This window comes from Eucyclogobius newberryi, unplaced genomic scaffold, assembly GCF_026437365.1.
Source record: "Eucyclogobius newberryi isolate DKJ021-1_F unplaced genomic scaffold, fEucNew1.0.hap1 SCAF_8, whole genome shotgun sequence".
NCBI classification, from domain to species: domain Eukaryota; kingdom Metazoa; phylum Chordata; class Actinopteri; order Gobiiformes; family Gobiidae; genus Eucyclogobius; species Eucyclogobius newberryi.
In genome coordinates, this window is record NW_027316500.1 from 13,920,541 (window position 1) to 13,933,338 (window position 12,798).

The window sequence follows — 12,798 nt, forward strand, 5'->3', positions numbered from 1 at the left end:
ACTTGATGTATGTATGATTGATATGTTTGTCTTGTTAGCACCAAATACACATTGTTACACTGTTAAAATTGTAAAATAACATAGATCTCTTGACATACATCTACAGGCCGACCATCCTCCACTCTTGTAGTAATTAGAGTTCTTCCACTGGACTCGATGCTCTCCTTCTCATCAGTCAGTTTTCTCTCCACCAGCTTGCAGTCCATGTACATAGACACAATATTACTCTGCACTGAGATGCCAAGCTTGTGCCATTGGCGATCGAACAGGTCGTGCAGGTCTCTGCTTTTGAATGTGTAGCGGAGTGTGTTCTTGAGTGCGCTTTGGTAAGAAAACTCCACAACCTTCTTGGCGCCATCGACCACCACAGAAATCTGAGCATACACACAAGAATACCATAAAACAGAGTAGTTATACAAACTCAAATGGAAAGTAATTGGCTCACCTGAGAGATTCCTGATTGGTTAAAAATCTGCCAAAGATACCAGCGATCTTTCTTAGTCGTTCTTCGCACTCGGAAAGTGGTGACCAAAGAGTATTCACTTGAAAGTCCATTTGGAAATATAGATCTACGTACAAAAATATTGCAAAAAATGTTTTTAGCAATAATATAAAACATACAGACAGCATTGTTGTTTTATTTACTAATAGTCTGTTGATAAAGTGAACAATTGTGCGAAGCCCTGTGAGGCAACTGCTGTTATGATTTTTGAGTTGAATAGTTCAATTGAATTGAATATGTAGTCAGAACAATTGTAGAAGGGATGAAGGATTACACCGACATATTAGTCAGAACAATGCATTCAAGGTTGAGGACTTGAAACCCGTCAACTTCAATGATCGATAAAACCTTTCAGTGTCCTTCTGTGCCAGAGTCATAAATACAACCTGACAAAATGGATTTCCATCTAGCCTGATGTACAAAGAACTGCCTTCCTTGTCATTTAGATAATGTAAAACTTGAATCAGAGTCAAAACCTTTTTCACTAGATTTCAGGACACCGTTGTTCAAGGTTTCACCAACCTCAGATGCTATGTACAGTATATTTAAGAGATAAAAAAAGAGGAGAAAAGCATATTTGGATGTGAGATTAATAACATTTGTATTATTTTCCAACAAATCCACATGTCAAACCAATTAAATGTTTGCATATCATTATTATATCATTGTATATTATAAACATTTTCAAAGTTAGATTATTTAGGATTTGCTTTATGCTCTTTATATGGCAAGGACAGTGAGCAAGTATGACAGTGACAATATGATGGGAGTTTATTGCGTCAAATATTTGCTCAAGTGCAGACAAAATACATCCCATAATCATCTAACATATGTATGAAAAATAGAGTATGGCTTCACACCAAATGTGGTCTCCTCCAGGTGATAAGACTTATCTCTAACTGTCACCTCTATTTGCCAAAGTTTCATGCTTGTCTAAAAGATAACAAAACCTTATTCTAACCCAAACTTGAGATTAGCAGCATTAAGTGGAGAAGCATAAACATTATAAATCAAGATTGACCAAAATAACAATATTGCTGTGATAAGGTCATTGGAGAGCCAGGGCACCGCCCGAGGGAGACTTTCCATGACAGGTTGGAAATTAGTTTTCTCTCCAATATATCATCTACTATTCTCTCTTAGCTTAACGCACCTCTTGTTGTGTCCTCTGAATTCTTAACCATTTTTTTTTCTATGGTACAGGACTAAATTGATAAATACACCAAATGATTTACACATTTAAAGCTCCCCCTAAAATCTAATACTATAGCTGAAGAACAATACATTTTTTTGTTGCCTTGGGGCTAAGAGGACTATTTTAGCTGCATTTCAATATCAGCAGTGACATGGCAATTTATAAAAAGGAGGATTTATTAATGGCTGTCCTAGTATTTTCATGCAGTAAACGACTGTCCCATATGTATTAGACATGATGAAAGACCAGAAGCATTATACTAGATCCACATTAAAAGAATCCCACATCTGTTACGGCCTGGACTTCACACCCCGCTTCACAAAGTCCCCAAGTACGACAGCTCTCATTTCAAAACATGACCTGTCTACAGAAAGACACACTTGCTCAGCGAGAGCCCACAAGGTCAAAGTTTGTGACCCCAAGTTCACTACCTCCTGAGACTAAATGGTTGAACCTGGCAGTTTTAACAACTTTTGATACATAGTGCACCTTTAATGTAATTAAAAGTCCACTGGTTTTCTGGTGGAGGGTCCGTCACCTTCTTGTGTTCTTCCAAGATGGTATTGCATTGCCTGGAATGTTCCACAGTATGGCATTTAACTTATCCTTCTCCAAGGAGACAGACACCACCAGGCCATGAACCATGAGAGGTGACACCACTTAAAGTAAAATGTTTTACACAGAATTTGTTTGGAGTTCATTGGTTTCACATCCTGTTTTATGCATTTTGAGGACTTTTGCTGTGTTCCAGTCGTCCTCAAAGGTCAGATTTTCCGAGCTCTGACTAAATTCACTCTGGATCACTCTCACATCTCAGAATTCCTTCTTAGAAACTCATTTCAGAACCCTGTGTTTTTCTGAGTTAGACAATCCAACATGCTCTGCGTTTGAATAAAGTTTAACATCCAACAGGTAAAATATTGGATGTTCTTGTTCTACTTTACCTTTAGTTTCACCGTACTGTCTGTCTACTGTTTGTGAATCTGTTCCTGCTCTACCCTTGAGCCTCTGCAGTTTTAAATGCTCTGTGATGTTTCTAAGGCCAACACGGAGCTAATGCTAACAAAAGCAAAAAATCACTCTCAGACAATGCTTTTTAAACTGTAAATGTAATAACACTGTTCAGGTTTATAATAATCATTACAACTGTAATCCGCTGCTTATTTATTTTTCCAATTTGACACCTAGAACACAGAAACTCAGAAAAAATGTGTCTCCAATGCAAATGATTCAAATTTTTCATCACAAGGTAAAATGTATATATGTCATAATTTCAGATGGTATGTCACAATCTTATCTCCTTTCTACTGAAACCTAAATGTTAATTTCATTTTGTCCATTTTGTTTCATGTGGATAGGCAAAGTAATTACAGACTATAAACCAGGTGAACAAATCATCAATCTTACAGTCAAACAACAAATTCTACCATAGATTTTCCATTTGAAATGTAAACCAATTAAAACACCTTTAATTGAATGAATGCAAGATAAATCATAGTTTAAAGCAGGACAGGCCCGTATGGTGATAAACATCTAATAGTGATCTTGATTGTGATCTCATTCCTGTGACAATCTGCCAGTGTGATTCAGTGAGTTTGTTTTGAATGTGCAAAATGTGTTTTTAATGTCTAGGTTGAGGTTCAAGTTTAGCGCAACATACGTGCAGAATGAGTCTCTTTTTCAGATCATTTGAACAGTTTTAATTATAGATGACATATTCTAATTTTACATATTTCCAAAACAACTGCTATATGATATTTTCTATACATCTCCCATGTCTATGTATCTTGATCAAATCTAAATTGTGATATGGCCCCAAGAAAATCATGAAATAATTTGTTTTGGCGTCTTGCTCTAGTTTATACATACATAGTGGTATTACAATAGCATCTCAATGAGACAAGGTGGCGAACGCCCGTCGCACCAGAACAATTAACTTACATAGTTAAAAGTAATCTGCATCAAAGGACCAGACTCTGAAACAAAATAGGCGTAAGCTTAGAAAAAGACAGAACTGTTACAGTAACTAAAAATGAAAGAAGGCTTATCTTAGAATGTGTGTTATTAAAAGCAAAAATATTTTTTTCAGACAACTACGGTGCTCTAAGTAATGCTACGCATGCTTCAGTAAAAGCACCAAGTATAGAAAATGTGTTTGCGCCTTTTTAGAGCTCTTTGGCTCGATCTTAAAGCACTGCGACTGCACAACAAATGGAGCGTAACATCAGGATGGACATCAGATACCGAAAATCTAGTTTTGATATACAAATATCTCACATCTGTGTTTTATCCCTTCAACTGAACATAAAAATTATGTTATTGCCAAGCGCTAATGTTATTATCCTTCCAAATGTCCAATACGTTTGAACAGTCCATTTCATTTCATGAAAAATGAGGACGGTTACCATAGCTATAAGCAATTTAAAACAAACTTACTAGATATATTTTGAATGGTGAATAATCCTAACATTGGTGTCTATGTCAAGAAGCTGAAACCCATATATGAATAAATCATTAAATCAATAAAGCAATACATTTCCTAGAAAACTCAAACCTCAAATGCAGAACAATGCTAGATTAGAGAGCTTGCATGAATCAAAATAAAACTCTAATGAAGACAATAATGACATTAGCAGTTAATATTTCAGGCCTCTCCCAAAACCGCAGTCCTACTTTTTTGATCAATGTTCTCCTATCTATTTTTTATTTTATTTTTTTCTCCAATGTTGTTTTGTTTAGCTTTTTGTCTTTCCAGTAACCTTTCTGTGAACACTGTGCTTGTCTGAGTCACCCTGTATCATCACAGACACTAGTTCGACAGAGTTTGTCACAGCCGTCACAGTTAGTGAGAGAATCCTCCGGAAACAGCTTTAGTGTCCTCTGCCTCACCAGAAACCTTATCCAGGAGGCGCCTTCATGACTAACAGGATTGGATTTCTTCAGCTGAAACAATCAAACCTCAAATGTTAGCAGAGTTGGCGCTCATTCCTATCAGTGACACCCGATCCACCAGCTGATCAAAGTGGACCCAACCATGTCGCTTTGACGGTGAAAGCCATCATTTATTCTTTTCTTGTTTAACTCTAGAACTGTGAAGCTTGCCAACATGAGGGAGGAAGAACGCAGCTGACCAAATCAAATGCTTGCTTACAATCTGAAGGAATGAGTCACTCCGAGATACAGATGTGCAGAGAAAGTGTCAGTTTACTTTGCAGCTGTTATGTAAATACAGTATTGGGCATATTGATGTAATGGTTTCTTCTAATTCCTGATGACATTTTCAGTGACTATCATTAGGCCACGTGAATAATGTGGCTGTGGCCCAAAATGTAACATGCTGCACATTGTGAGATGGAATGATTTTGTTTCTCAATTGTAAGTACTGTAGATTATTCAGTTTGAAGCCAGCTTCGCATGACAGAACTAAAGTAAGTACCTTTAAAGTAAGAAGTCTGTGCAAGAGCCATTTTAAAAATACTATTAGGGCTGGGCAATTTATTTTGTTCAGGATCTATCATTTGTTTTTGTGGCAATATGTAATTTGCTATATAATTGATATAATTGCATGCCAGGCTCCACGAGCAGCCAGCCGTAGTGTCGTGAGTTTGACTCCTGATTCTGACAATTTACATGTCCTCCCTTCTCTCTCATCCCCCATTTCACTCTGTCCTTTCCTGTCTAATAAAGCCCACAAACAACAAAATCTTTAAAAAAAAATAATAATAATTGCATGTGCACTGTAGCTGATTTTCTACGAAGCTACAAAGGAAGGGAGACAAAGATTGCTGCTAATTGTGAATGCTGACATTTAGAGATGCATTAACACAGTCTGGAGGTTCTACAGAGCCTAAAAACACTAAGAATGACTTGAGGAGTAGAAACTTAGAACTCTTATTTATCCTTCAACAAGTTCGAACGAATATTATAGCTAAGAAATGTTGATCCTGCGTCCATTATATATTTATAGCCAATTTTCTTTTTTATATAATGAAAAATATTTCAGACCATATAGCCCATATATATGTATGTATATATATATATATATATATATATATATATATATATATATATATAGCCTCATTTATTTTTTTTAAACGAGGCTATATTCCTTCTTCAGACCTACATGTCTTCACCTGGGTTCAATAGGGGATCAATATGTGCCTTTTTATCAGCATTATTTTGTGTATGTGGCGTGTTGTATCAAAATGCTGACAAAGCCAATATGATAAGCAACTTAAGAATGAGCTTTGGTACATGATGCATTACATCATAAGGATAGAAAAGCTTACACACATCCAACAGTGTAGATGTTTTGTAAAATATTCTAGAATAAGTGTCAGTATCGACTTGACATGGCTCATGAAATATTGTCGCTCACACAAATGCCATACATCAATACATACATTTACCACATTGGAATATTGACATTGAGCTGCACACAACAAAGTAATAAGGCTAATTCTAAGGTTATGTTCATACTATATTAGATTTCATTTATTGTTGTCTATCTTTGTTTTTGTCTAGAAATGCCCCAATTAAACTAAAGTGTCACCTTGTTTGTCCCGTGACTTACTCTTCATACATTTTTTTAAATAAATGACATGATTTCAAAAGTGCATATTTTGTCATTATCTCTCTATTATTCTATATTTTCTTGTGTGAATACAAAGCTCGCGCAATATCAGAATAGGACAAGGTCAAACTCGCCTTGAAAGATGGTTAGCGGTTGGAGCACTGTGCTTTTATATAGTCTGGAAGCACATCATAAATGCAAGCCTAATGTGCATTAGGTGGGGCCATACATTATCCCACACGAACATACTACTGCTATGTCAGCCCTGATATATGCACTCTAATACATACTGTGCCAAAGAGCTTGCCGTGCAATAGATGGTTCTGGTTAGAGCTGTATGCTTGGGCTAAAGTGAGCAATGTCTTAGCAGGTCTTAGCAGTGGGGGAAAACGGCCTCCCGCTTCGTGCAATTGCCCTAGCTTTCCCTCCTCAGCTGACATGCGGTATCACTTGTCAAAGTACTTAGATAATTGGATATGAGAGGGGAGCCCGCTCTGGCCACTATAACCAATGATAGTGTCAGGAGTGTCATTGAAAACCACCATCTTCCAGCATTATGGGCCCAGACTGGCTATGGGAGGTTGAAGTAAATGTATTTAAAGCTTTCTGTCAGAGACGAGGGTAAACAATATCACCTGATACAAAAATGTTTTCCAGCTCAGGACAGAGAGGCAAGGAGAGAGTAGGGCAGTAAATGCTTATAGTTGCATGACATGTAAAAAAACTAAAAATATCCCGCCCTCCTGGAAGACCGACAAAGTGTACTCTTTCAAAGTTTCAACCGTAGTCAATACACAAATACAATGCTGGTGAAATGTGCCCCATCAAACAAAAGTTGAGTATGGAACGGGAAATATAGGTTTTCTATCAAAATGGAAATAGCATTTAACCTACATAATCACACATTTCAGTTAGACCAAGGGAATCGCTTTACCATTGCAGGAAAGTGCCTTAGTAGATGTCTGCACTGATTAAAACATATTTGTAATCCTTTTTGCAAGACTTGATCACAGTAGTGGTGAGTGATATGTCAAAAAACAATATCACATAAATGTATATAACTATTTCATAATTATTTTTGAGAGCCTTTCTAGAGTTGGTGAGGAAAAGTGTCAATATTTGAGCTATGTTGTAGCTGCATTTTAGAATGACTAAATATAACTCTAATGGCAGATTGTCAGGGATCAGGGGTTGTCAAACCTGTCTTTTTTACGCATTTTATGAGTTGCACCTGTGCACACACTGTTTCTAGGTATAAAACTGCTATTTCTCTCAATAAATAATACAATAAAATGAATTCCCTGACAGACCGTCATATCACATTCACTGTAAGGATTCTGGCCTTTTTGAGTATTCCTGTTAGTCTAATATTCAAGTCTTATCGTAACGCCTTAGATCTTGTGCTCAACTTTCTGCCCTTCGGAGACTACATATATGTTATTAATTCTGTTCTATTCTGATTTCCTGCCCAACAGCTCACCTTACAGCTAGCCCTTTTCAGCCCAGGAAAATGAAGGTTATGGTGAATCTATAATATAGATTATTGTATCATATCCACATTGTTTGCTACACATAGATTTGCCAATATCGGGTGCTAAAATGTAATGAATATGAGCCACTATGCCGCTTAATGAAAACACTTAATTCACCTACTTACATATATCATATATAACTACTGACTGACTGACTGACTGATACATATATATATATATATATATATATCAGTCAGTACAAATGATAAAGCTGACAGTGCACTACCTGACATACCGTATGAAAAGATCTACAGCATGTATCCCGGCTAAGCACGTATGTGGTCGACAGCACATTGTTGTTAGAGAGCAAAGGCGTAACAGAAAATCCTGTGACTCACTTTGTTGGTTTAATCAATGGATTGCTCCCCAAACGAAATGTCGGCAGGTTTTCCCACACTGTGCCCTTTCTCTGAAGAAACTTTTCTGTCAAATCAAATCCTGAAGAAAAATAAACAATTATTGTCAAAGCAAATTCCAATTTTGTTATATAAGTATTTTGCTGTTCACTCACATACCTGTGATTTGTAATGGTCGATCTAAAACATCTGAGAACCTGTGATCCTGAACGCTCAAAAGAGGACATGTGCCATCTGGGCAGGAAGAGCAAATTTGTGATAAACATTATTCAGTGGCGTGCGGTCAAGGTAATCAAGACAAGCAGTGATTGACCAATACAATAAAAAGTCCCATGTATCACAACTATGTTTAAAAATATCCAAAAAGCCCTGTTATGTCCATCACTTCTGCCTGCTGAAGCTTGGCTTCACTGTGTCTTTTAGTGGCCTCTATAGGCCACTGAACAGTACTACAGGCCAGGAATCTTGGTTGTTCCCCTGTCACAGCTGTGCATTCTCTTACCTTGAACAGAGAGAGGCCTGTTCATATTTCGGTCTCTACCAGGAGCTTTTAGAATCAGAGCGGACAGCAGCTTGTTTTAGAGGTCTGCACATGCACTCAAACCACGCTGAATAAACTTGTGTGGGAATCTTGGGTGTTTGCAGGTTGTGCCTAACTGAGCATGTGCAGAGGAGAAGTGAAGCAGCAGGACCAAGTTTCAACAAGTTACAAGTCTTTGTTTGAAGCTAAGGATCTGTTCACATTTCTAATGCATATAAATGGCAGTATTGTAATAACATAGAGTGCTATTTTGTGTAATGAATTGAGAAGAGAAGTGAAACTAGTCCATTTAGCATCTATATCATGCATGGGAGTTTAACTCAGTAAGATAAGCATAAACTGACATTATTTCATAAATACCACTTGTTTTATCAAAGGAGTACAGGTAATAAATTGTACATTTACGAAACCTACTGCACAATGTACTTACAATTTAACAAAAAAACATTTTAAGTAGTAATAGTCATAAATAGAGAAGAACTAATCCTGCCTCTGTTTTTATAGAATGATTCTGCGTGATTACTACACAAACAAATGACGATGATTTTAAGTGTCACATTAACATCAAAAAGCATTTAAAGTCCTCCCTGAAAGAAAGCAAGTGTAAATGACAACAACATTGTCAGGGTTTTCTCACAATGTCCAATGTTAAAACCATAAAAGGAATGAAATATGTTCCATTAAATGCAACTTTCACGGTCAAATAAATCTAACGGGCTTTCCAATACTATAAACTGATGTGGCTACAATGTTAAAAATGTGGGAAGCGGTCCAACACAATACATGATGGATCATCTGCTTGACACATCCTTATCTCTGTTTTGTCTCACCATCAAATACAGATAGAGAAATTATCTCACAGACAGCAATACCACAGAGTCTTTTACACAAACATAAATAAATACCTGTTTGTTCATTCACTGCCATTCCAAATGTGCAAGGAATGGAATTTAGAGTCCAGAGAAAAGACGTCCATGTTAGCAAGCAAATCATGTCTCTGTCACTTGAAAGCAGGCCTCTCCAAAACCTGTGTGCAAATAGATTGTTTTACATTTCAATCACATTCAATGACCTTCTAAAGAATACAACATTGGCTTGTACTGCCTTCACATACTAAACAAAATAAAGCAAACCAAGAAGCAGCAGCAATACAAGTCCTGTACTATGACCTTTTAGCTATTTATTCTAAGGTTGTAAAGGCAAATTGTTGGCCTGCAACAATAGATATTATTTATTTATCAAATTAGTTAATAACATTTCTGACCAATGTCCTTTCTTTCTGTTTAGCCGGGCTTGGAGAACAACTTTTGAGGATATAGGTATTACTTCTCTCATGAATAATTTGAGATGCAAAGACCTGTAAAAACGTATTTCTGCGACTAAAAAAACTCTAAACCCTAATTCATTATGTAAATAAAACTATATCTGGATCGGCTGCTTGTTTCTATTTAATACCTGCATTCGTTCCAACTCGTAAGTCTCTTGTAATGTAATGCAGTCACGTATGGTAAAGCCCTTTTCAATGAACATCTAATCTTTAGCCATATATTTCTTTAATAACACCTGCTGCTTGGTGATGAAAAAGAATAGTTTAAATTGTACCACTGTTTACACAAGCTCAGACTTCTCATTGTTCAGCTTAACTCTACAGGTATGCATGCTTTCAATACAAAAACTCCCAGTGCACTATCCAAATATGATGATTTCATGACAGGGTTTAATAAAAGACATGCCTTGTGTCTGATTTCAACATTGAAGTGGTTTTAGCAGTATTAGTTCACAGTCCATTTGTTATGATAGGGCTGTATTGAAGGTGGATTGAGAGTGATTTGCAACCTGTCAGCATTGTTCTTGGCTCAAGGGCAACAAATGCAAAGACCAAACCGGGAACTTTCCACTTGCAAATGAGGCCCAAACATCATTTGTCTATGCAGTCAGTGAAATCCTCAGCATCCTTTAAATGCCATAGTCAAAAGCCAAGGATGTTTTAGAGAAAAGTTCTGTGACAAAAATTACTTGGGACATTTATTAAGCTGTTACAATAAAGATGCTCTGGCGATAAAGTAGTGTAATATAATTTACAAGCTAAATACGATTAATATTTGATTTCCACCCTAAAATGCTTGCAAAAGAGTGCAACAATGTTTTCACTTTGAGTGCATGTGATAGAGGGTAAACCTGTATTTTTGATGAACATATCAAGTTAATTTATCACCAATCTATCAAATTGTAAGCAATAGAGTTTTATGACACTCTCTTCCTCTTGTTTCTCACTCAATTGCAAAGCTTTGGCAGCCAATTCCCTTATTGTGCCCTCTCCCCCCAGAGTCCAGACCATAAACTTTCCAATATCTCGGAGAGGCCATAAGCATGCACGAGGTCGTGGACGTGAGGAAGCACAACAAAGCTCTCACGTTCTCGTAATGTTATTCCAGTTCTTTCTGTAAATGCAGTTGCAGCGCGCAGCTCCAAAGCCGATCCCCGCAGCGACAGTTTGCAAGACTAATTTCATTCAGGACATAAATGAGGGACTTTAACGCAAGATGTTTTAATTAAAAGCAAATTAAGACACGCAAGGCATAACAGAAAACACCCCCAAGCAGTCAACTTACTCATCTTCTTTCTTCCTATGACTTTACATTGTTCAAAAGCGCGAGCATGTGTGCGCGCCCGCTGATTGGCTGATTGACTGTCGTTATATTTAATAAACGGGACATTTGTTAACAGCCAAATACAGAGTTCCACAGATTTGGCAAGAGAAGCAATGCGTTACATGTGTTCAATTATACACTGCTTGTAGATTATAAACCATTCCTATAAAACATGTGCTCGTGTACACAGAAAACTTTCTAGAACCAAGTCGTGCGTAAAAGTCGCACGTCAGCGCGCAGTTAATACGGTAAACGTGTGGCTGGCTTATATATAAAAAATAAAAAATAAAAAACAGGCAAACTAGATCGTCCCGTTGAATGAATTCTTGTACTTACACTCGCTGGCAAAGTTTCCTCTAGGACAGTGAGGATAAAAACATTGCGTAAAAATCATAATCCATTGGTGTTCACGGTGTTCATGGATCCGAATTCCTGGAGTTGGAAATATAAGTCAGTGTTGGATTGCAGCTAGATAGCGGTCGTTATTAGTTGCACGGAGTGTCCCTCCCACTCTGTCATTATCACTGAAATGCACTGCCACAGAAGACTTGAGCAAACACGAGCAGCGCGCACCGGGAGCGGCGGCAGCACTGGGAATACATGCCCAATGGGGCTTCAGACCAGCTGAAAGGATATGTGAGGCATCCAGGTGTGCTATTCAAAACCATTTCACTTTTATCAGCTCATGGGAAATAAATCAACTAAGACTATTCACTTTGATTTGTCCAGATGTTTTATGAAGACATTGAAAAGCCCATATGAGTGTTAAAAGGGTGGCAATGGTATTTATTTATTTATGTATTTATGCATTTATGTATTTATGTATTTATTTATTTATTTATTTATTTTATCTTTATTATTTTTCCCCTCCATCCCTCGTTGGGAAATGGGAGGTTTTGTCTATGTGAGTTTTTGTTTATAAGAGATCTTCTACTGAGAGTGTTTTTCAAACTTCCTATAAGTGATCTGTTCTTTTCCTCTGTATCTACCTCTGTATCTACCTGCGTTGCAACAATGAAATTTCCCCATGTGTGGACAATAAAGGATTATCTTATCTTATTTTAATTGTGTTGAACGATTCAGAAAAAACACTTAATATGAATGGCACCTGCATGACTTTAAACAGGATGCAGCCACACGTATCATACACCCATACATACTATTTTAGACAGCAATGTCATGTGGCAATGCTGCTGCCTTACTCAGAAGTCAACAACATTCTCTGTTTCTTCAAGTGCAATAACTATAAATAAGTTATAACCATTCATTCAATGCTGCTTTTAAAATGTTCCATTTTGAATTCTTTAGGCTGTATGGGACTTAAAGACAATACCAAAGGAGTCTCATTTACAGGTAAACTTCACAGAGTTTTTGTTAGACAGTGCACCAGCCAAGACACTCATAGAAACAGGTGTTCTGGCTCCACACACACATAGCCTACAGTAAGT

The 12,798-nt window shown here is 37.1% G+C and overlaps 1 protein-coding gene across 4 annotated transcripts in view; it reads right to left on the reverse strand.

Moving 5' to 3' along the window:
* LOC140350759 (uncharacterized) overlaps nt 1-11,993 on the reverse strand; it is a 117,217-nt gene extending 105,224 nt beyond the window's left edge. For 2 of the 4 annotated variants that reach the window (XM_072436238.1, XM_072436236.1), the window contains exons 1-6: nt 11,687-11,992; nt 9,605-9,726; nt 8,318-8,392; nt 8,141-8,240; nt 446-569; nt 99-374 (exon numbers count right to left, since the gene is read on the reverse strand). In XM_072436238.1, coding sequence (XP_072292339.1) covers nt 99-374; nt 446-569; nt 8,141-8,240; nt 8,318-8,392; nt 9,605-9,692 — 663 coding nt within the window. In that variant the 5' untranslated portion in view covers nt 9,693-9,726; nt 11,687-11,992. Of the gene's footprint in view, nt 1-98; nt 375-445; nt 570-8,140; nt 8,241-8,317; nt 8,393-9,604; nt 9,727-11,686 lie in introns of all 4 variants that reach the window. The other 2 variants (XM_072436237.1, XM_072436239.1) reach the window with 2 other exon arrangements.
* Nucleotides 11,994-12,798: the final 805 nt, after the last annotated feature.